The sequence below is a fragment of the Helianthus annuus genome, chromosome 15 (genome assembly GCF_002127325.2).
Source record: "Helianthus annuus cultivar XRQ/B chromosome 15, HanXRQr2.0-SUNRISE, whole genome shotgun sequence".
In the NCBI taxonomy this organism is placed as follows: domain Eukaryota; kingdom Viridiplantae; phylum Streptophyta; class Magnoliopsida; order Asterales; family Asteraceae; genus Helianthus; species Helianthus annuus.
The window spans coordinates 92587447-92613501 of NC_035447.2; the positions used below are offsets into that span (position 1 = coordinate 92587447).

General features: G+C 42.8%; 1 protein-coding gene across 1 annotated transcript; it reads left to right on the forward strand.

Moving 5' to 3' along the window:
- The first annotated feature begins 20571 nt into the window (after positions 1–20571).
- On the forward strand, positions 20572–22146 carry LOC110881835 (proline-rich extensin-like protein EPR1). The gene has a single exon (XM_022129983.2). It carries the CDS (start codon positions 20572–20574, stop codon positions 22144–22146), a length of 1575 nt encoding a protein of 524 aa, XP_021985675.2.
- The last annotated feature ends 3909 nt before the right edge of the window (positions 22147–26055 follow it).

Genomic DNA, 26055 nt, shown 5'->3' on the forward strand with positions numbered 1-26055 from the left:
TGTCCGGTTGGATAGTGATCCGTTAAAGTGCTTAACAAAGCTTTAAAGTGTCGTTAATACTATTTTTAGTGACACAACTTATTCCCGACACTTTGGAAAGTGTCTAGTAATATTTTTCTCATGTTTTGGCACTTTATTAGTTAGCTAAAAGCTGAATTTTCAATTAAAGTGTTGAGTTTTGTACTTAGAGTACGTTTTAGGCACATCCGGTCACTGTACCTTATATCTAGTGACGCAGTTCTACAACCCTTGTATCCCTACACTCACTACTAGTGTAGTAACTATCTCTGGCTCATACAGGCCTTAGAGGCAGTGTCTGCCTGGTGCTAGTTATGATAGCACGTTCAATAGGTTATCCGTTCATTGTGCTACTGTGCTTTTGGTGCATCAAGGTTGTCACTAGAGTTCAGTATGTAATAGTAGAGTGACAGCAAAGAAAGTATGATGCAAGTAAGTACATGTATCAGTATTTCAAGTAGCAGTTTATCCACAATTTCAAGTAAGCATAGTAATTAAGCAGTAATCAATTATTAATTAAGTCGTACAGATACCTGGTTTAGTGAGGGTTGTCACATTCTCCCCCCGTTAGAAAAATTTCGTCCCGAAATTTTAAGTTCTGCTCCTAACAGCAGGGTTCTTGGGAAATAAGTGTGGGTACTTCTCTTTCATCCGGTCCTCACGCTCCCAGGTGTATTCAGGACCATGTCTGGCATTCCAACGAACTTTGACGAGCTTGACACTGCTCCGGCGGGTTTTGTTCACTTTCCAATCCGTAACCTCAACAGGTTCTTCAACGAAGTGGAGCGTGTCGTCAACATGAATTTCGTCGGTGGGAATGACAACGGTATCTTGAGTTGGACTTTTCTTCAAATTGGATATATGAAATGTATCGTGAACTCCATTCAGTTCGGCAGGTAAGTCCAGCTTGTACGCTACTAGCCCAATTCTTTCCAAAATTTTGAACGGACCAATTTACCGCGGGTTCAACTTTCCACGCTTCCTGAAGCGTGCCACACCCTTCCAGGGTGATACCTTCAACAAAACCATATCACCTACCTCAAACTCTAGAGGTTTCCTTCTTCGATCTGCATAACACTTTTGACGATCACGAGCCGCCTTGATGCGATCTCGGATCTGTGCGATCTTATCTGTGGTTTCCTGGACCATATCAGGACCAACCAACTGTCTATCACCTGCGTCAGACCAGCAAAGCGGAGATCTGCACTTGCGTCCATATAAAGCTTCGAATGGCGCGGCACCAATACTGGTGTGGTAGCTGTTGTTGTATGAAAATTCGACCAGTGGCAAATGCTTATCCCAGCTACCGCCCAAATCCATAACACATGCTCTCAGCATATCTTCCAAAGTCTGAATAGTCCGTTCGCTTTGACCGTCGGTCTGTGGGTGAAATGCAGTGCTCAGATTCAATTGTGAGCCAAAAGCTTCTTGGAAGGATTGCCAAATCCTTGATACGAACCTTCCGTCTCTATCAGAGATGATTGAGAGAGGCACTCCATGGCACGTAACGATTTCTCTCATGTAAATTTCAGCCAACTTGCTCGTGTTATCCTTCTCTCTGATAGGTAAGAAATGCGCAGATTTCGTTAATCGGTCCACTATTACCCAAATAGTGTCATGACCTCTTGGCGTTCTTGGCAACTTTGTAATAAAATCCATGGAGATTTGTTTCCATTTCCACTTGGGAATCTCAGGTTGTTGCAGAAGTCCTGAGGGCTTCTGGTATTCAGCTTTAACTTTAGCACATGTTAAACATTTGCTCACATAAACAGCAACATCGCCTTTCATCTTAGGCCACCAGTAGTAATCTTTAAGGTCTTGTACATCTTATCCGCTCCTGGATCGATAGAGTACCGCGATTTGTGAGCTTCATCGAAAATAACCTTCCTCAAACCACCAAACAAAGGAACCCAAATCCTTTTCTCAAAACATAACGTTCCTTCCTCGTTTGGAACCAATTGCTTCTCCATCCCACCACGGAGATATTCTTCTTCAAGGTTTCTTTCCTTAAGAGCTTCTTTTTGCGCGGCACGAATGCGCAAGGAAAGGTCGGTTTGGATAATCATCTCTAAAGCCCTAACCCTTATGGGCTTGATCCTTTCTTTTCGACTTAGGGCGTCGGCGACCACATTCGCCTTCCCTGGATGATATTTTATCTCGCAGTCGTAATCATTCAACAATTCAACCCATCGTCTTTGTCTCTTATTCAACTCCTTCTGGTTGAATATGTGTTGTAGGCTCTTATGATCTGTAAAAATTGTACATTTCGTACCATATAGGTAGTGTCTCCAGATCTTTAATGCAAAAACCACTGCGCCAAGTTCCAAGTCATGTGTGGTATAGTTCTTTTCGTGTACCTTCAGCTGGCGTGACGCGTAAGCAATAACCTTCTGGCGTTGCATCAACACGCAACCCAATCCTTGACGCGAGGCGTCGCAATATACCACAAAATCGTCAGTACCTTCCGGTAGTGCTAAGATTGGCGCATTGCAGAGCTTATCTTTTAATAGCTGAAAAGCTTCGTCCTGTTTGATTCCCCAATCAAACTTCTTATCTTTCTGCGTGAGGAGCGTCAATGGTTGAGCGATCTTCGAAAAATCCTCAATGAACCTTCGATAGTAGCCAGCCAAACCCAAGAATTGGCGAATCTCGGTTGGCGTCTTTGGCGTTTCCTAATTTTTGATCGCTTCGATCTTGGTAGGATCCACATGGATTCCATCTCCATTTACCACATGTCCAAAGAATTGGACTTCACGTAGCCAAAACTCACACTTAGAGAATTTGGCGTACAGCTGTTCCTTCTTCAGCAGCTCTAGAATAGCTCTTAAATGTTGTTCGTGCTCAGCCTTTGTCTTTGAATAAATCAAGATGTCGTCGATGAACACAATCACGAACTTATCCAAGTATGGCTTGCAAACTCTATTCATCAAATCCATAAAGACTGCAGGTGCGTTTGTCAACCCAAACGGCATAACTAGGAACTCGTAGTGTCCATAACGAGTTCGGAAGGCTGTCTTAGGAACACTTTCCTCTTGTATCCTTAGCTGATGGTAACCAGATCGCAAATCGATCTTCGAGTAAAAGCTTGAACCTTGGAGTTGGTCGAATAGATCATCGATCCTTGGCAGAGGGTATCTATTCTTGATCATCAGCTTGTTCAACTCCCGGTAGTCGATACAAATTCGAAAACTACCGTCCTTCTTCTTGACAAACAAAACTGGAGCTCCCCAAGGCGAGAAGCTTGGTCGGATAAATCCCTTGTCCAACAACTCCTGAAGTTGTGTTGACAGTTCTTGCATCTCAGATGGGGCAAGTCGATATGGTGCCTTAGCCACAGGTGCGGCGCCTGGGGCTAAATCGATGTGAAACTCTACTTGCCTTTGGGGCGGCAATCAAGGCAAGTCCTCTGGAAAGACTTCTGGATATTCCCTCATGACAGGGATGTCTTCGATTCTTGGTTCTGCAGTTTTCTTATCCACAATGTGTGCCAGGAAGGCATCACATCCCTTCTGCAAACACTTTCGCGCTTTCAGGCAGCTGATAATTCTTAACGGCGTATCACGCTTCTCTCCATGAACCACAATTGTTTCGCCATCTTCGGTTGGGATACGAACGACCTTTTCGTGACAAACTATCTTAGCCTTGTTGCCTGATAACCAATCCATTCCTACTACCACATCGAAGCTTCCCAGCTGGGCTGGTAGTAAATCCAAAGCAAACTCACGCTCTCCCAATTCGATCACACAACCTCTGACGACTTCATTGGCTTCTACCAACTTCCCATTAGCCAATTCGATTGAGTAGGGAATATCTAACTTACTAGCGGCTAACCCAAGCATATTCTTAAACTCTAACGATACGAAGCTATAATCGGAACCAGTATCAAATAAAACGGATGCATAGCGTTGGTTTACAGGGAACGTACCAGTAACGACATTGGGATACTGGCGCGCTTCCCTTGCTTCAATATTGAACACTCTTCCACGGGCTTGGTTCAATTCCGGGCAGTTCCTCTTGTAGTGCCCAACATCACCACAGTTAAAGCATCCAGGTCTTTGCCCGTTTCCACCACCATTTCCAGCTTGATTATTCCTCTGGTTACAATTCACAGCGCCCGCTTGATTCGCATTGTTACCTCGATTCCCATTACCTCCATTGTTTCCTTGTGGGCGATTTCCATTCCCACCCCGGTTATTGTTTCTGTTTCCAAATCCTCCTTGGCCTCCCTGGCCAACAGTGGCCCAACAAGAATCCTTCAAGTGGCCAGGTTTCCCACACGCTTCACATACTTTCAAACCACATCGGCCAGAATGGTGTCGCTGGCAGGTATTACACTTGGGCTGGGTGCCCATATATCCCTTTCCTTTCTTTCCACTACCAGCTGTAACCTGAGCTGGAGCGCTTGACTCTCCTTTCTTAACAACACCACTGGTGCCTTGCTTGAAGTTCGAGAACTTCCGTTTGTTACCTCCGGATGACTCGACGTGAGTCTCTTTCTTCTTTGCCTCGACCTCATCGAACTTGTTCAGGCGGATAGCCTCCTCAGTGAGAGCCACGCTCAGATCAATTGCCTCAGTGATTGTTGCAGGCTTGGAGGAGGTCACCATGCTTATGATTTGTGGAGCTAAACCCCAAATGAAGCGTTCAATTCGCTTGAATTCTGGAGTGACCATATAGGGTACCACATGCGACAGGTCGTGAAACCTCTGAACATACTCTGCGATCTTCGGACCTTCCATCTTCAAATGCCAGAACTCAGTTTCCAATCTTTGGATTTCAGCGCGAGAGCAATACTTTTTGCGCATTAGTTCCTTCAGTTCGGTCCAGGTTAGTGCGTAGGCAGCAGCTTCACCAAGTGCCTGCACTTGCAAATTCCACCAAGACAGGGCTCCATCCAAGAATAGCCCAGAAATGTAGGTGACTTGCTGGTCTGGTGCACATTTGCTCATGCGGAGAACAGATTCCGTCTTCTCGGCCCAACGAACAAAGGCGACAGCACCTCCGGTGCCATCAAAGTTGACTGGCTTGCAGTCTAGAAACTGCTTATAGGTGCACCCTGCACATACGTTACAACATATGAATGGCATTAGCATCTTTGCTATAGATATCCAATTAGGTCATGGTATGTCTTAATGACTTAGTATTACCATGAGGTGGATTGTTGTTGCCAGTATTGCCAGAATTACTTCCACTAGTCCCTCCTTGAGAGGCGACGTACTGCGCGATGGCAGCAGCGATGACTTGCTGGAGTTCTGCCTCATTGGTAGGCATCGGCGTTTGACGTCTCGGCATCTTCTAAAAAGATGTGTTCACGTTGGTCAGGCCATAATAAAGCGTATGTATATAATGATAGTAATAGTACATAACATCTCATGTTACAATCATATCAATCACACAACATCCCATGTCATAAATATCAATCACACAACATCCCATGTCATAAATATCAATCACACAACATCCCATGTCATAAATATCAATCACATAACATCCCATGTCATAACACATAAATAATCAAACAATCATATATGATGAGAATACTGCGATTGCCATATATCGAGACCACATAGTAAAGTGTATAGGTACATAGTAGTGTCATACATCATCATCGACTAAGGGCTGCATCACCCCAGTCCAAAAGAATATCAAATCAGTGTCAATACATCCATATACATGTCAACAAAAGTCAGAATCAGAATGTAGTCTCCAAAAATGCTGTGCGGTCAAAGCAATCGCCGTCTTCTCACCAACGTCTACCCATACGGTACTGAAGAGCTCTACACTGATGGCGGTGGAGGAGGGGGAAAATGGGTGTAGAATAAACGACGCAAATGGAGCCAGTCCTCCTCCATGGCTCTCTAGGAACGCAACCAAAAAGCAACCTGCTGCTCTAGTGCCGAAAGACGTGCAGCATAGTCAGGTAACAACGGTCGAGGGTGCTGCGAAGAAGCAGGGTGGGTCTGACCCTGACACTGGCACAACGGTGGCTGAGCTCTCTCAAGCTCCTGAATACGCCGTGTGTGTGCCTCGTGCTGGACAACAAATGACATCAGAACGTCCTCAATAGAATACCCCATATGGAAAGGATGGTAGGGGTCGGTCGGTGGCATAACAGGCGGTGACGTCCAGAGAAATGGCTCACTGGCTGGATCGAAAGGTGGCATGGAGAATGGTGGAACAGGGGGAATAGCAGTAGAAAACTGTGGTGTAACTGAGATAGATACCGGTACATGTCCAAAGGGATGAGCCGAAGAACCCTCTCCAGGTCGAGCTGGAGGTGTAAACTGAGGGAACAAGAAAGAGGTATCAATGTGACGTGCATCGGTGGTGTGTGGGTGGTAGGGGTCGGTCGGTGGCATAACAGGCGGTGACGTCCAGAGAAATGGCTCACTGGCTGGATCGAAAGGTGGCATGGAGAATGGTGGAACAGGGGGAATAACAGTAGAAAACTGTGGTGTAACTGAGATAGATACCGGTACATGTGCAAAGGGATGAGCCGAAGAACCCTCTCCAGGTCGAGCTGGAGGTGTAAACTGAGGGAACTAGAAAGAGGTATCAATGTGACGTGCATCGGTGGTATGTGGGGGAACAGGTGGGAGCTCATCATCAGCGTCAATCCACCCATTCTGGGTGTGCGCATACCTGGGATCAATGTGGGTCGCGAATAGTGCATGCTCGGGCTCCAGGGGAACAGGATCAGGTAGGGGAGCAACAACAGGGTCAACGGGTGCATCAGCTATGAAAGGGGCATCAACAGGGTCAGCAGCAACAACATGGTCACCCTCCAATAGTGGAGCATCAACCGGGTGATCATCAATGGGTGGGTCAGCAATCACAGGATCAATAACGGGTGCGCCAGCATGAACTGGGTCATGCTCAAACACAGGGTCTGGAGCGGCTACCGGCTCGAGGGCCATGGCAGGCTCGGGGTCATCGAATGCCATCTCAAAATCAAAAGCAGGGTCAATGGGATCAACTGGGCCAACTGGGTCAACCGGGTCCTCCATAGGCTGATCCAGTGGTATAAACTCTATCTCCTGATCTGGGTCGAATCCTGGTGGAAAGACAGGATCGGAATCCTCTTCAACATCGTGATCGAAAGCAAAGCTCGAGGCAGGGGCAACAGAGGATGCCCTATTAGGATCTGAACTGTGGGAAAAGTGCTGCGCATCCTGAGTATGTGATGGTGCGGAAGCCACAGACTCGAAAGAGTCTGGGACCGGTGAGTGTGCAGGTGACTCCTCAGCTGGAGCGTCTGCGAGTAACAAAAGATCACCAGCAGCTAGAAGGGCCTCGCCCTGAACATCATCCTCTAGGGGCTCGTCATCAAAATGATCGACGTCGTCGTCAGCGTCGGCGTCGAGGAGCATATCGTAAGCAGGATAAACGGCCAAAGGTATGGGACTAGCGGTAGGTCCCTGGCCAAAGGGCCATCAGCGAGCTCAACAGCATCATCAGGTAATGCAAAGGGCTGGAAGTCATCCTCGTCTGTGCTGGTAACGTCTGATGTGTGGACCTCGTGCTCTAAAGACTCTAGGTCGTCTGATACAATGGGTCTAGGGCCCGTGGTGTCCGAATCACCAGTGCCTGAGGTGTCCATGTGTCTGTAACATAAACACAAATATGCACAAATAATCAGTCATATAATCAGGTAAACACATTAGTCACCAATTAAGCAATCAAATAATTCTCCTAGTCCTACTAGCTTCCCAGCCTCCGAGACTGCTCTTCCTAGTCTCACTAGCCAATTCTCCCAGCCTCTCCGACTGCTCTTCCTAGTCCCACTAGCCAAATTTTTTTTCCAGCCTCTCAGACTGCTCTTCCTAGTCCCACTAGCCAATTCTCCCAGCCTCTCAGACTGACTCCCTAGTCCCACTAGACAACTACCTCGGTCTCTTAGACCGAGCCTCGGCCTCCCAGACCGAGCCTCAGCCTCCCAGACTGAGCCTATAAATAATAAATAAAATGTGCTCAACATTTGTTTGTAAAAACGTTTTGGATCTGGACTTAAGTGGTATGCAGTGTAAAAATGTTTTCGTGAGAGCCCTAGTGATCATAGTCTAGACTCGAGAAGGAATCCTAGTTCGCTATGATCAGAGCTCTGATACCAAGCTGTCACACCCTGGCTTTGCGGAAGCGTGGTTAATTTTGGTGTGACTTCTTAATACCATAGCTTAATCATAACACAGCTATATGATAATAAAACATGCAAGATCATCCATAGGATTAAGATTTAAAAACCAAATGCAACAACATTGTCTTAGGACGTTGACTCAAGCAACTGAAACTACAACCTGATAACATAAAACATTGTTCAGAAAATACAAACATCAACATGACATAAACACAGTTTAAGGATTGTGACTCATACAGGAAAAAGTCACATCCCCTAAACCCGGATGACCTCGTAACACCTTGCAGCGGGAAAACATAACATACCGCGGCAGATCTTTAATTTCCTGAAATACATGTAAGTTGAAAAATCAACAATAATGTTGAGCGAGTTCATGTATAAGTGAGTAATAAAACCTTTGTATGTATAAAATCCTGGTATGTAGCAAATAAGGAAAAAGAGATCACCAATGGTTTGCAAGGCCATTGATATATGTGAAGTGCAAGTAGGAAGACTCAAACCTAGCAGATTTATGCGTTGGGTACAAAGTCACCCCGAGGTCCGTTATGCTGGGCCTGGGGCTGGGCTAGCTAAACCCAGATAGATCTACCGCTCCTGCCCCTCGGTCCTACCCTGAGGAATAATGGCCTCAAGTTTCCGCCTACCCACTCACATGATCTTAAGTAGTAAACCTCCTTACGTTAACCATACCATGTATAAAGTATTCGTAATCAAAGTAACATGTATTTCACCCCCGCAGTTTAGAAAACTGAAAACAGTTAAGAGAAAAGGGGGACATGAACTCACAGTGGTGCGTCTCTACCAAGTATATCTCCTGCTCAAGCAGCTGTGCGACGACCTACACGTACTAACTCTATTAGACGGACGGCCGTGCCTTAGCTTCATGGTTTAAGTTTTTGGGAAATAGTTAGACAACTATTTCGTGTTTACATTTTGTAACTACTTGGTAATTATCTTCCTTCCTAAGGATGAGGGATTTAATACATGTGCGTTCGTATAATTTCGAAATATATTATTAAGTCTCGCTTAATATATATTTTATTTCTTACTCCAAAATATAAATATTTTTCCCAAAAATATTATATTTTAATACATATGATTTTCCCAAAATAATACCTTGACAAAAATACGCGCTCATAAATATTTTCTTAAAATGCGTAAGTTACGTTTTAAAGATCGGGTGGTAATAACTATACCGTTGTAACTTAAATATTTATCGTGAAGACGTTCGTATTATTTTGGAGCCGTTACAATTGGTAATATTATTTTTACCCTAAAAATAATATTTGTATAGTTCACAAAATAATCATAAAAATCCACAAGTGTTGTTACGGAAAATATATACTAAATATATATTTATCGAGCTTTTATTTTGTGAAAATCCCACCTCCGTCATTTAGAAATTTTGTAAATAAAGTCATGGCGAAATCTATAATTCTAAAACAAGTTAAAAATACATTTGTAACACTTGTGATGAAAATACTTTTAAGTGTTAGGTTTTTAGAAAAATTTCGCCAGAGTTTCCCCTGTAACTGGAGGTGGCCACGCTTTCAAGCGTATCATTTTCTTTTAAAATTCAAATCAACAATTTTCTCATTCAACCAAAACAATATCCAAAGCATCAAACTAGTCAAAATATATATAAATCGCATAAATTACATGAACTTGTGGTTTGTCCGAAATATGTAGTAAATCCCATTACTTTTAGTGGATCTTTATATAAATCCAATCCGGTTTCGTAAAAGCCTCGTTTTCAAAGAAATTCCAACTTTACAACTTCTTGTAAAATTTGACAAAACTAGTTCTTTGTCGAAACTTAGTGTTACACAAGTGTTTACACACTTGTGTGTTTACAAAAATCATCTTCATTCATGAAAGATCCGGTTTTAGAAAATAAGATTTCTTTGACACTTGGTCCTTTGAAAATACCGCTTGTAGATCCGTAGATCTACTAGTTTTAAACACTATTTCACAAGTAGAATCGTTTTTACACAAGTTCATGTTTCGTGTGTGGTAGAGTTTCATCACTTAACCCTTGTTACACTTAAACAAACTCTATGTCATGATCCATGATCGTGACCAATCCGGGTTAGACGATGATCCGAGCTACCACAACATAGATTGACACTAAATAGTTACACAAAACAAATCTTACAAGATTTACACAACAACCTAGCTTTTAACCATCATCTTTAGCATTTTTAGTAGACTTTTACATATCATCTTGGAGGTTCATGAGTTTTAACCGTCATATATCGTTTTAACCACTTTAAAATAGATCGAGAGTGTGTTTCAAGCAACTTACTACTAGCTCGAGGCTAGGGAAGAATCTAGTCGAAGAATGAGTGGATAAAAGCAATGAGAAGAGGTCCTTCGCATTCCGAATGCACCAAGCCTCCTCGTATGTGATCCTCAACACTTGTATGCTCTTGAAATGAGATGATCAAAGCTCGACGATGGATGGATGGTTGTAGGGGGGTTCGGCCGAGAGCTTGGGAGAGAGGGAGAGAGTGTGTTCAAGTGTTGTGAGTTGTGGTGAAATGTTAGTGTGTTATGTCATGAACTTATAGGCAAAGATTATGATCAATATCCAATGGTTACTATGTCTAATAGATATTAGACATGGGTGATTAATTAAATCACAAAAAGGTACAAGGGTGTCCCCCTTGGGGACGGTTTGGTTGAGGGGGGGGGGGTAATCCGGTTGGTTTTCAACTAAACATTAAGTATTAGTTAAGTTAAGTAGGAACTTAATTCGGTTACTAATGTGTTGTGCATTATAGTGGGTGTTAGGGTATTCGGGGACCCTAACTGGCTCAGAAAAAGATAAACGATGTTAATGGCAGTATTTTTATGTTCCGGGTATAGTCCGGTTGTTCGGTTGGATAGTGATCCGTTAAAGTGCTTAACAAAGCTTTAAAGTGTCGTTAATACTATTTTTAGTGACACAACTTATTCCCGACACTTTGGAAAGTGTCTAGTAATATTTTTCTCATGTTTTGGCACTTTATTAGTTAGCTAAAAGCTGAATTTTCAATTAAAGTGCTGAGTTTTGTACTTAGAGTACGTTTTAGGCACATCCGGTCACTGTAACTTATATCTAGTGACGCAGTTCTACAACCCTTGTATCCCTACACTCACTACTAGTGTAGTAACTATCTCTGGCTCATACAGGCCTTAGAGGCAGTGTCTGCCTGGTGCTAGTTATGACAGCATGTTCAATATGTTATCCGTTCATTGTGCTACTGTGCTTTTGGTGCATCAAGGTTGTCACTAGAGTTCAGTATGTAATAGTAGAGTGACAGCAAAGAAAGTATGATGCAAGTAAGTACATGTATCAGTATTTCAAGTAGCAGTTTATCCATTATTTCAAGTAAGCACAGTAATTAAGCAGTAATCAATTATTAATTAAGTCGTACGGATACCTGGTTTAGTGAGGGTTGTCACACTATGAAATATGGCATGCTCGTCTTGGACATGTAAATTTTACTATTATTAATATATTAAAAAAACATGGACATTTGTCTTTTACTTCCATATTACCTAAACCTGGGCTTTGCTCCTCGTGTGAACTCGCAAAATCCAAAAGGTTGCCTTTTGATTCTAATAATAAACGTGCATTGGCACCACTTGAATTAATACATTGTGACTTGTGGGGGCCATCCCCGATTAAATCTGTTGATAACTTTTTATATTATGCGGCCTTCATTGTTGACTTCTCTCGCTTTACTTGGCTATACCCTATGCGTGCCAAGTCTGATTTTTATAATGTCTTATCTGTCTTTGTTTCCTTTGTTCAAACGCAGTTTTCCACGAAAATAAAAATATTTCAAAGCGATAGGGGAATTGAATTTACCAACCATAGGGTGCGACTATTATTCGAAAATAATGGAACACTTCATCGCATGTCGTGTCCCCACACACCGCAACAAAATGGAAGGGTTGAAAGGAAACATCGGCACATTATCGAAACTGGATTAGCTATGCTGTTCAATGCTAAATTGCCCTCAATTTATTGGGTTGAGGCTTTCTCCTTGGCGGTATATTTGATTAACCGCTTGCCTACTACTATCCTTGGAGAAAAATCTCCCTTTGAAACTTTATATAAACAATTACCCACATATGCTTCCCTTCGTGCCTTTGGGTGTCGGGTGTACCCTTACTTGAGAGATTATACTCCCCACAAACTTGCACCGCGGAGTATACCGTGTATTTTCTTGGATATTTCTTCAAATATAAAGGCTACCGATGCCTTGATCCATCCACATCTCACATCTATATATCTCGACATGCTTGATTCGATGAGACCCACTTTCCTTATGACAAACTATCCCGAGCCAACCCAATTTCATCACTTGAATTATCCACTTTTTAGACACCTCCCATCCTCCATTACCTACTGTTCCAAATCATTCCTCCCCTAAAACACCCTGTACCACATCTACACCTACCACTAACCCCATGCCATAACCTGACACTCTCATTCCTGTTTTTTTTGCAACCCACACCTGATTTACACCCAACAGCCGATTCTCCTTCCCAAACTGATCTTCACCCGCCACCCACTCCTATATCGAGCCCAACCTCCTCCTCTCAACCACAAACTAATCCTACCTCCCCCTCACCCGATAACCCCAGCCCATCCGATACACCCTCCCCCACAGACAATACCACCGACCCTTCCCCGCCACCACCGCCACCTCTACCCACACACCCCATGACCACCGGGGCGAAAGCCAGGATTTTTAAAATTCGACATCGTGGAAATTTATATCACACCTGAAACAACCCTTTACACCAAGCCTTATTTGCCTCCTCTGATCCTAAAACGTATCAAACTGCTTCAAAGGATGTAAAATGGGTTCGGGCGATGCAAACTGAACTTGATGCCCTTCATCGTAATCAAACTTGGACTCTTGTTCCACCCCCATCTAACTACAATGTTGACTTGATTAGGACAGATAATACTGAGCTGCTTAAAGCGAGCGGTTAGAGCAGCGTTGTCACCATCTTTCTGCTTGATATACCAGAATTCGTCCTCCAACTTTTGGCGCTCATGGGGAGGGCAGAACTCTTCGAGCATGACTTTCTTCAACTCATCCCACGACAGACCATAGCTGCGTCGTTTCCGCGTTTGTTCCTCTCGGCCGTCCACCAGTCTAATGCGCGGGACCGGAAGACGCCGGTAGCATTAAGAGTGCGGAGATTGTCAGGACATCCACTCTGACGTAGGGTGACCTCGATCGAATCGAACCATTGAAATAAAGCCGTAGGGCCTTCTTCGCCAGTGAATTCTTTCGGTCCGCATGCCTTAAACTGCTTGAAGCTAAACCCAGACTTTGGCGAGTCTGTCCTTGACTCTTCAGATGATTTGCTCATGTTTTCGTACACTTTACTGACGACTTGATGTACAACCTTCGCCATTTGCTTGGCAACCATAGCGGCGAGGCATTTATCTGCTTGCTTTCGGCGAGCAGCTTGAGTAGCGCGAGATCCGGATGACGACATTGTCTGCAACAGACATCGCCATAGGACTCAACACACTATAATCGAATCTCACCTCACACGCCTAATATTACTAAAGCTCAGGAACACATATAATCACGTAACCACAAAGACACATAATCACATAAGCACAGAAGCACGTAAGCATATAACACGTAAGCACGTAAGGCATGTAGAGCACATATAATCACATAGAGGCAGTCAGAATACAGAAACCTATCATTCAAAGTCCGCGAGCGTTCGAGAATAGCGATTGCGAGTACACAGCGAGTCGTATAACATAAGCGAGCAGCGTATCGAGATAGTTGCGTAGTGTAGTTTGTGTGTGCGACCAAAGCGAGAAGCGAATAAAATCACCAAAAATCGAAATTCATAACAGATAAAATCACATAAGCACATAAAATCCATGTAAATCGACAAATATCAGAGTCGGCAGTAGCGAGCTCAGAATCGAAATACATAAAAATCGAGAATTAGATTGTCTGCGGCTGACAGACATTGACTACCAAAGGTGATTCGACTATTCACAAGGACTTTTGGTACACACTTTGGCCTTCGGGACTGTGCTCTCGCCTCGAATTTGGGCGAATGGCACGCATCCTTCCAGTTATGGTGCGACTTCAAGTCGTTGGAGTCCATCGAGACTTGGTGAGGGTTTTGTAAAATGAAATAGGGCGGAATACGTCGTCAAGGTTTGGGTTTCACCCCTGACTTAACAACTTTATTCCTGTTTTGATGAGAAAATAGAGACGAAAATCCGCGTTAAAGTACGGATTTCACTCCTGATTCAACGTAAATTCTCGTGTTTTATAGATAAATACAGATCAAATAAGTGATTTAATCGAGAGTTTGCGGTTTTCACACCTAATCTCAACCGAATCACCTGTTTATTTTCGAATAATAGTGTGCAGTGATAGTGTAATGCAAGCGAGAATAGCGACATATAGCAAGTAAGCTCGTACCAACCCCTAAGGATTTGTACAAGTCGGTCTGTTGGTTCCTAACTATAGACTAGGTCATTTCTAAGACATCGACCCGAACTAGGTCGAGTCTTGCCTAATTCCCTATAGTTATGGCTCTGATACCAATCTGTCACACCCCAACCGATGGCGGAAACATCAGGGCGTGGCACTAAGCGAAACAGATTTTCCAGAAGTTTCCATAACAACTATAATTACCAATTATTTAAAGCAACATGTCCCATACCATGTCATAAAAGATAACATAATTATTACAGACAAGATCTAGTCAAATTGTTCTGTTCCGACAATTCAGATTTCAAATACAGACAATTGTTTATTGGTTTCTAGACCTTTCCTAGCCTCGATTTCACAGCAAGCAAAGCATTCTAACATCTTAAGCACCTGCCACATACGTTAAAGTAAAAGTCAATACACATAGTGTAAAGGTGAGCATACAAGTTTAATAGATATAATAGAGTTCGTAATCGATTACGCATAACCAACACGTACACAATGTGAAATGAAGCACGCTAGTTATCGACATGATCCTATCAATACCAATGACTGCGGGTTGACTGCGCAAGGCAGTTCGTAATGCATGATCACGACTGTGACCCCTGTATTTAATTGTCCTTAACAACCCCTGAGTGAACAGGTGCTGAGTCCAAACTATAGTACTATCGTTGCTAAGGCAGGTAGACAGCAATCCATGTGTAAACATAACAAAAAAGCGTTCATTGAGTCACATATAACATGCAGTAATGGTTAGCGTTTAAATAGCGTTGCGTTGTGTGATTGATGTGATTTGATTATAGGTAACGTATGTATCACCCAAAAGTGCGAAAGCAAAAAGGGTTCGAGTATACTCACAACGATGATGGATTGAAGGGAGCGCTTAGAGTGAGATTAGCCTGATCAGAACGATAGCATAACAATAAGCGATACGTAAATGGGTGAGAAGTGTCAGTGAGTCGGACGGTACTCCGATCGGATGGCAATCTGATCGGGTAGCCGGTCGATCAGGTGACAATCCGCTCGGATGGTCATCCGATCGGGTGACCTTTTGAGTGGATTGTTTCTTCGTTTGGGAAGGATGTGTTTGTGTATGATGGCTTGACTTTTGAAGTTTTTGTTGTAGTATTTTGAAAACATAGAAGTATCTCTAGCTTTCAGGTCGATCGATCGAACGATCGTTCGATCGGGCGACAATTCGGTAGGTTGGACACTTAGTGAGAACAAGTTCACAGCAGTTTGTCACTCGATCGAATTGTAGTCCGATCGGGTGGCAGTCCGCTTGTATTGAACATGTTTGAAAATTGTTTTAGTTTTGAGGTCTAAACATCACATAGCCGAGTGGCAATCCGATCGGGTGATAATTGTGACAACCCTCACAATCACAGGTATCCGTACAGTTAATTAATATTTAATTTGTGCTTAACGGCTGTGCTTTATTACAACTGTGATTAAACTGCTTTCTGATTTCTGCTACATACATACATGTGCATCACATTTTATACTATCATTCCATTTATTACACACAAACTTTAGTGACAAACTTGATGCACAAAGTACAGCTAGCACAGTGAGCGGATAACCCAGGAAACATGCTGACAATGACAGCACCTAGACAGACAATGTTTTTGAGGCCAGTATGAGCCAGAGATAGAATACTACACTAGTAGGGAGTGTAGGGAAGTGAGGACAATAAAACTGCATCACTAGATGATAGTTATAGTGCCGGGAAGTGCCTAAAACACACTCTAAATGCAGAATTCTGCACTTAATAACAAAAATTCAGCATTTAATTATGCTAGTAAGGTGCAAAAACTTGACAAAATGGTCCTAGATACTTCCCAAAGTGTCGGGAATTAAAAGTGTCACTAAAAGTATTATAAAAGACACCTTATGGATTAATTAAGCACTTTAACGGACAACACCCAACCGGACAACCGGACATTATCCGAAACACAAAAATATTGCCAAACACATTGTTTTTATTTTTCTAAGCTAGTTAGGGTCCCCGAACACCCTAACACACTATATAATTAATAACACACCATAAACCACTAACTTAGCACTTGATTTCCAACTAGATTTGTAACTAAACAATTGAAACCCAACCCTATACCCCCCCCCCACGAAACCGGTTACAAGGGTGGAGACCCACTGATGCGGGCCCAAGCGTGGAAGAGCGGGCCATTCTGTATTTGGAGGCCCAAGATCGGGTCACTAAAGGGGCTTCACTGAAATGGCTCTAACTCGGGCTACGGGGGTCCGTTTGGGGCGTGTGACCAGTCAAAACGAACGGGAGAATGAGCTCTATCTTGCTGCAAACGCCTACGGCGGTTTGGGTCATCGTCCGGGCCGAGAAAATGCTTATTTCTATTAGTTTTTCCATTTTTATGTTTTTTCAAGTATTTTGGGCATTTTGTTTTTGGGCTTGTGTTTGGCCCGTTATCTTTTTTAGGCCCATTTCGAATTTCTGTCATTATTTATATGTCCCTTTAGTGAATGAAACAATCAGACTTGAATTTTGAGAAAACTTATTTTTCACTTCAAATTCCGTGGCCTTTGGGTTGCAATTTGGGGGTTGGGGAAGAGACACACGGGTATTCGTAGAATCAACGTGTTGATCTTCGTTTATCGTATCACTCACTACATCACCCACCCTTGATTTTCCTTCATTTGTTTATTATAATTGCAAGGTACTTAGGGGACATATGGTCTAATGGGTAATTAGATGTTGGAAGATCTCTATATAAAGCACTAGTCCACCATCATTCTTATCCTCACAACTCAACAACAACTCTCTCCTCCTCTCCTGTTGTTCGGCCGAGATCACCAACAACCACCATCACCACCTTCAAGTTTCATTCCAAGCAATCTACATACTTCCAAGGGTGTTAGTGATCATACAAACAAGCTTGGTGTGTTCGGAAGCTCAAGGACCTCTCTCATCTTCTTTTAACCACCACATTTCTTCACTTGAACTCCCCTAGCCTTGAGCTAGTGGTAAGAACTTAGATCCTTGCATTTCACATGCTGTTTAAGTGGTTAATGATGTTTAAAGATCAAAATTATAAGAACTCTAAAGAACCATAAACAAAGTCTTGAACATAAACTAACTTTGTGATGAAGTAGTGTTAAAATGGTTAAAAAATCATGATATTCTTGTGTTGTGATGCTTGTTGATTATTGTTTGCTATTAGAAATGATGGATCATCATATGGTCTTGCTAGAGCATGATTAAAAACATGATCTAGCAAGATGAGAAAGTAAGAATGTTGTGGATGATGGAATCATCTACACATAAACCATGAACTTGAATAAATGGGTTATTTCTTGAAAAATAAAGAGCAAAGTAGGTTATAATCTTATAGATCTAAAGATCCATGAGTGGTTTTTCAAAAGAACCAAGTGAAAAATATAAGTTTCATTAAAACTTGAATCTTACATAAACTAATCATATTTTTGGTGGACAAACAAGTGTAGGAACACTTGTGTAATAAGAAAATTTCACAAAGAAATATTTTTTTTTTTTTTTGAAAATATGATTAGAAGTTGTGAACATTTAAACTCTTAAAAAAATAAAGTTTTTAAAGAACTAATCACATTTTGGAAGGTAACAAGACTTACTAAGTGTGCTAGTAAGTTACTACATGTTTTCACAAAATATTCAAGTTCATGAGTTTATAGTTATGCTTGTTCGTGACAAGTCTGGTAAGTATAAGTTACATATTGTTGGTTAATGATTGATTGAATGATTTTACAAAAGAAGATGATATGCTAGTAAGCATGGACGCCTCTATTTACAAAGGAAACTCTGGCGATATTTTTCTAAAATTTCAACACTTAGAAAATGTTTTCCTAGCAAGTGTTTATAAATATATTTCTAACTTTATTTTCAAAATAAACTTCGCCATAGTTGTCGTTACAAAAATACAAGGTATCAGAGGTTGATTTTCGTAAATAAAGTTTGATAAATATATATTTAGAATATATATTTTATACTAAAACTCTTGTGTGATTATTTGTTTATTTTGTGAACTAGTTATATTATTTTAGGGTAAAATAATATGACTTGACAAATATCACGGAAATTACAGCTCCAAAATAATACCAATACTCTCACGGAATAAATATTTAAGTTACGCATTTATTATTGCAACGAAACGCTAAAAGCGTAACTTATGTATATTTCAGAAAAATACTCTTATACGTATATTTTTAGTAAAAGATTATTTTGAAAAATTTATGAAGTAAAATATATAATATTTTTGGGAAAAATATATATATTTTGAATTAAGATGCTTTAAACAAATAATTTATATATATTTTTCTAAGTGGGACTTAAAATATATTTTTCGGAATTACAAATGTGCATGTATAAATACCCCCATCCTTGGGAAGGAAATACACATATAAAATACTTGAGAAGTATGGATACGAAATAGTTGCCTAACTATTTTCCTAAAAACGAAATTTGAGTTAAAATAATTATTATTATTTTAACAAGAAGTCACCAACTTGACATAATATCAAGGTAACGCAACTCAAAACATTAAACCTTAAACTAAGGCACGGCCCGTTCGTCTAATAGACATTAGTACGTTGTAGGTCTCTAGGTAGCTGATCGAGTTTGAGATTGACGTTACAGGATACGCACTTCTGTGAGTTCATTTCCCCCTTTTCTCTTAACTATTTTAGTTTTATACTTCGGGGGTGAAATACATGTTACAATTATTACTGACTTTTATTTACATGTTATGGTTAGCTTAGGGAGGGTTTTTACTACACGATCATGTGAGTGGTGGGCATAACACTTAAGGCCATTAATCCTCATCGTAGGACCAAGGGACATGAGTGATAGATCTATTTGGGTGTAGCGAGCCCGCACCCGTGAGGCCGGGGCTGCCCATAGTGGTGACTATGTCTTCATCCCGGAGACAAATTTGCTAGGTTTGAGTTTTCCTTCACCATTTTCACACATACCATTGGCTTTGCAACCATTTGGTGATCAGGTTTTTCTTAATTGCTACATACCAGGGATTTTCATACTTACAGACATATTTTTAAAGGTTTTATACACTTACACACACATGAACTCGCTCAACTTTTGTTGATTTTTCAAATTACATGTATTTTCGGAAATTAGTGGATCTGGCGGAGTATGCATTGTGTCAAGGCTACGTAGTGAATAAAGATGTCATCCGAATGGTTGAGTTTAGGAGGTGGATCCCTTCCTGGACGGGATACACAATTCTAAACTTAGGTTTTTATTTACGTACTTTTGATGAGTCTTTGTGAACTCTGTTAATTATGTCATGGTTGTAACTTACTTTATGTGTCATCATTTTCAAACAATGTCGTTTTAGTATCTTAACTTAATGAATGGATGAACATCTTATGTTTTATCATATAGCATTGTTATGATTGTTGCTATGGTATTAAGAAGTCACACCAAAATAATCCACGCTTCCGCAAAAGCCAGGGTGTGACAGCTTGGTATCAGAGCCTCGATCATAGCGAACTAGGATTCTTTCTCGAGTCTAGACTATGATCACTAGGGCTCTCACGAAAACATTTTTACATTGCATACGCTAAACGTCCAGACCCAGGGTAAAAAACATTTTTACAAATAAAAGGCACAAATACACTTTTTCAAAATTCATGGTTCAGTCTTAGAGACTGAGGGAGTTCAGCCTTAGAGGTTGAGGGAGGTTCAGTCTTAGAGACTAAAGGGTTCAATCTTAGAGATTGGGGAGGTGTAGTCTTAGAGACTGGGAGTTGGTTTTAGAGACCAGGGAGTTAGTCTGAGAGGCTAGGGAGTTCAGTTTGAGAGACTGGGAGGGTAGTCTAGGGAGACTAGGAAGATTAATTGGTTGCTTTATTCACATGTTTATTTGATTTATGTTGATATGTGTGCATATGAGTGGTTGTGTAACAAACACCATGGTTTCTTCTTCCGACACAGGAGTATCAGATACAGTGGACCCCATGGCGGTTGTGTCAGATGATGAGATACCATCTGAGGGAGATGTTTACACGTCAGATACCACGAGCACGGATGACGATGATTTTCAGCCTTTCGCTCTGCCAGACATCGGAGTTGAGGTTCAGCCTGCTAATGGCATTCTAGCTGGGGATCTCCCGCTTGCTGTGATCCCTGTTCCCATTCCATTTGCTGCTTTTCCCGTGGCGGATGTGCCACTTGATGTCGTGTCTGATGACGACATTGATCTTTTCGAGGAGGGTCCCCCTGAGGACGACTATGAGGGTGGGGCCCCGATTGATGTTGATGCTATCCTTCCTATTGCTGAGGCCCCTGTAGAGGAGGCTCTTCTTGATTCACCCGTTCCAGACTCGTTGGAGTCTGTGGCATCCGCTTCTTTGCACGACCAGGGTGTGCAACATCACTCTCCTGACGCTGACCCCGACGTAGCGATGTCAGCTGCACCTGGTCCGTCACACGAGTTTGAGTTTGACCATGAGATCGATGACAATTTTGATCCAGTTTTTCCTCCTGATTTCGATCCTGATCATGAGATCGAGTTTATTCATATGCACCAGCCCTTAGAGGCGCCAATGGCTCCTATCGATCCGTTGTTTGACATTCCTGCCGACTTTGATATGGACCTTGTTGACCCTGAGCCTGTTATGGCCCCAGAGCCTGTTGTTGCTCCTGATCCTGCACCAGAGCCCGACCCTGTTCTTGATGATGCACCAGCCCTTGCACCACCCGTTGTTGACCTTCCCATTGTTGCACCACCAGTGGTGGATGATCCTATTGCTGATGCACCTTTACCTGATCCCGTGCCTGTATTAGTTGACCGTGCACCTTTTGCTGCTCACATCGATCCTTGTTATGTTGACACCCGTAACGGATGGATCGAGGATGATGACGACTACCCACCGTTTGTGCTACCTGTCACTCCTCCCGTTGCACCTGTTTCTTCACCTATTGAGATTCCATTGTTTCCCCCACACACCTCTGACGCCCATCGCACTGATCTTCCTATTACGTTCCCCCAGGACATTCCGCCACCTCGTCTTGGGGAGGGTTCATCGAGGCAGCCACCTGTTTCTATTCTACCTGTATCGGCATCTATTTCTTTCATGTACCAGTTCCCACATACTGCACCATCTTTCGTACCTTCGAGCGAGCCATTTCTGTGGGCTTCGCCCAATGTCATGCCATTATCGGACCCGTACCACCCGTTTCACGTGGGGTACACGACAGAGGATATACTCATCTCTCTTCAGCTACAACAGGACGCGCTTAGTCGTCGCATTCAGGAGTTAGAGAGGACACCACGTCCTCCATGTCACTGTCAGACCCCTTTCGCCGCACCACACACTCCCCGTCCGCTTTCCCTTGATTCGGATGTTCGTTTCCTTACATTTGAGCAGCAGATTGCCTATTTGCTGCATGTCTGTCGTGCACTTGAGGAGGACTGGATGCACATGCGCCGCTTGCTTTTCTCTCATTTTCCTCCTCCTCCTCCTCCTCCTCCGCCATCAGCATAGATATTTTTGGTTTGATGCAGGTAGATCATTTTGGTAAGAAAGTCGCAATTGAGCCAGCATACGAAGACTTTTGAGAGACCACATTTTTTTGTATATGATATGTGTAGTTTGACTTGTATTTTGAGGGTGATGTGACCCTATGATATCATTTGGATGTATGATGTACTATAAAACATGTAAAACAGTATTGTGGTCGTGATTAATGAAAGCTCAATGACAACGTTCTCACTACATGCTTTGTTGAATTATTTATTTTATGTTATAACATGGGATGTTATGTGGTTGATGAATGTTATTACGTACGCATATTATTTACTTACTATGATCTGACCAATATGATCACCTTTTAGAAGATGCCTCCACGCCGAAACGTACACATGCCTACTACTGAGGCAGAACTCCAAGGGATAATTGCCGTAGCTATCGCACAATACGCGACCTCCCAAGCAGAGACAAGCGGAAACATCTCGAACAACAACAACAACAACAACAATAATCCACCCAATGGGCGCACCTACAAACAATTTCTCGACTGCAAGCCCGTAAATTTCGATGGCACTGGAGGTGCTGTTGCATTTGTCAAGTGGGCAGAAAAGACAGATTCTGTCCTAAGGATGAGCAAGTGTGCTCCCGAGCAACAAGTTACCTACATCTCAGGGCTGTTTCTTGATGGTGCCCTATCGTGGTGGATTCTGCAAGTGCAAACGTTGGGAGAAGCGGCGACTTATGCGTTAACCTGGAATGAGCTGAAGGAGCTCATGAGGAGGAAGTATTGTTCGCGTGCCGAAATACAGAAGCTAGAAACTGAGTTCTGGCACCTGAGAATGGAGGGTCCTAAGATTGCAGAATATGTTCAAAGGTTTCATGATTTATCCCATGTGGTGCCGTACATGGTCACGCCCGAATTTAAACGCGTTGAGCGCTTCATCTAGGGATTGGCCCCTCAGATCATGAGCATGGTGACCACATCCAAGCCTGCAACAATTACTGAAGCCATTGATCTCAGTGTGGCACTTACTTAGGAAGCCATTCAGTTGAGCAAGTTTTCAAATTCTGAATCGAAGAAGAAGGAGACTCATGTGGAGTCCTCTGGTGAAAACAAACAGAAATTCTCCAACTTCAAGCAAGGTACCAGCGGTGTGAGCAAGAAGGGTGAGTCGAGCACACCGTCTAAGGCCACAACCGGTGTCGAAAACAAAGGGAAGGGTTACATGGGCACTCTGCCCAAGTGTGATATATGCCAATACCATCATCCCGGCCCGTGTAGACTCAGGAAATGTGAGTCTTGCGGAAAGACTGGCCATTCAAAGGAAACATGCTGGGTTGGTACCGGTGCTGGCCGTGGAAATCAGTGAGGTAATGGAAATGGGAACGGGAACGTGAACCGCTAACAAGGAGGAACTGGCGGGAATAGAAACCGTGAAAATGTTGGGAATCGAGCTGGTAGCCAGGGAGCGAATGCAAATCGAGGCGGAAATGGAAATGGAAATGGAAAAGGAAATGGGAATGGTCGAGGACCGGGGTGTTTTAACTGTGGTGACATCAGGCACTTTAAGAGGGAATGCCCGAAAGTGAATCAAGCCCATGGGAGAGTATTCAACATTGGAGCAAGGGAAGCGCGCCAGGATCCAAACGTTGTCACTGGTACGTTCCCTATTAATCAACGCTTTGCATCTGTTCTGTTTGATACTGGTGCCAACTATAGCTTTGTATCATTAGAATTTAAGAATATGCTTGGGTTAACTGCTAGTAAGTTAGACGTTCCGTACTCAATTGAACTAGCTAATGGAAAGCTAGTTGAAACCAATGAAGTCATCAGAGGATGTGTGATAGAACTGGGAAGACACGAATTTACGCTAGATCTACTGCCAGCCGAGTTGGGAAGCTTCGATGTGGTAGTAGGGATAGATTGGTTGTCAAGGAACAAAGCCGAGATTGTTGCCACGAGAAGACCATCCGCATCCCAATGGAAGATGGCGAAACGATTGTGGTTCACGGAGAGAAGCGTGATACGCCGCTGAGGATCATTAGCTGCCTAAAAGCTCGAAAGTGTTTGAGGAAGGGATGTGTTGCCTTCATGGCACATGTCGTAGATAAAGAAGCCGCTGAGCCAAGGATCGAAGACATTCCAGTCGTAAAAGAATATCCTGAAGTCTTTCTAGAAGACTTGCCAGGATTACCACCGCAAAGACAAGTCGAGTTCCACATTGACTTAGTTCCAGGAGCTGCGCCTGTGGCTAAGGCACCCTACCGACTTGCGCCTTCGGAGATGCAGGAGTTGTCAACGCAACTCTAGGAGCTGTTAGACAAAGGATTTATCAGACCAAGCTTCTCACCGTGGGGAGCTCTAGTTTTGTTTGTTAAGACGAAAGATGGTAGTTTTCGCATGTGTATCAATTACCGAGAACTGAACAAGTTGACAATCAAGAATAGATATCCTCTGCCGAGAATTGATGACCTATTTGATCAGTTGCAAGGTTCAAGTTTCTACTCATAGATCGATTTGCAATCAGGATATCATCAGTTGAGAATCCAAGAGGAAAGTATTCCCAAGACTGCTTTTAGAACTCGATATGGACATTACGAGTTCCTGGTTATGCCGTTTGGACTAACAAACGCACCGGCAGTTTTCATGGATTTGATGAACAGAGTTTGTAAGCCGTACCTCGACAAGTTCGTGATTGTGTTTATTGATGACATCTTGATCTACTCGAAGACGAAGGATGAGCACGAACAGCATTTAAGAGCCATTTTGGAGCTACTTAAAAAGGAGAAGTTGTATGCCAAGTTCTCGAAGTGCGAGTTCTGGTTACGCGAAGTCCAATTTCTCGGACATGTGATTAATGGAAATGGAATCCATGTGGATCCCACAAAGATCAAAGCGATAAAGAACTGGTAGACTCCAAAGACGCCGACCGAGATACGACAATTCTTAGGTTTGGCTGGTTATTATCGAAGGTTCATTGAGGATTTCTCAAAAATCGCTCAACCTTTGACTTCCCTCACCCAGAAGGACAAGAAGTTTGAATGGGGAGACAAGCAAGAAGAAGCATTTCAACTGTTGAAAGACAAGCTTTGTGACGCACCAATCTTATCACTACCCGAAGGCATGGACGACTTCGTGGTATATTGCGACGCCTCGCGTCAGGGTTTAGGATGCGTGTTGATGCATCGACAGGAAGTTATAGCATACGCGTCACGCCAGTTAAAGGTTCACGAGAAAAACTATACCACGCATGACTTGGAATTAGGCGCGGTGGTATTTGCGTTGAAGATCTGGCGACATTATTTGTATGGCACGCGATGTACAATCTTCACTGATCATAAGAGCCTGCATCACATATTTGACCAAAAGGAGCTTAACATGAGGCAAAGGCGCTGGGTAGAACTATTGAAAGACTACGATTGTGAGATTAAGTATCATCCAGGGAAGGCGAATGTGGTCGCCGATGCCCTAAGTCGAAAGGAAAGGATCAAGCCCATAAGGGTTAGGGCTTTGGAAATGATTGTCCAGACAGACCTCTCATTGCGCATTCGTGCCCACAGAGAGAAGCTCTCAAAGAAAGGAATATTGAGGATGAATATCTCCGTGGGATGGAGAAGCAGTTGGTACCAAACGAGGAAGGAACTTTATGCTTCATGAAACGAATTTGGGTTCCTCTGTTTGGTGGATTGAGAAAGGTCATTTTCGATGAAGCTCACAAGTCACGGTACTCGATTCATCCAGGAGCGGATAAGATGTACCAAGATCTTAAGGATTTCTATTGGTGGCCAAGGATGAAAGGCGATGTTGCGGTATACGTTGGTAAATGTTTAACTTGTGCCAAAGTGAAAGCCGAATACCAGAAGCCTTCAGGTCTACTGCAACAACCTGAAATACCCAAATGGAAATGGGAGCAGATTTCAATG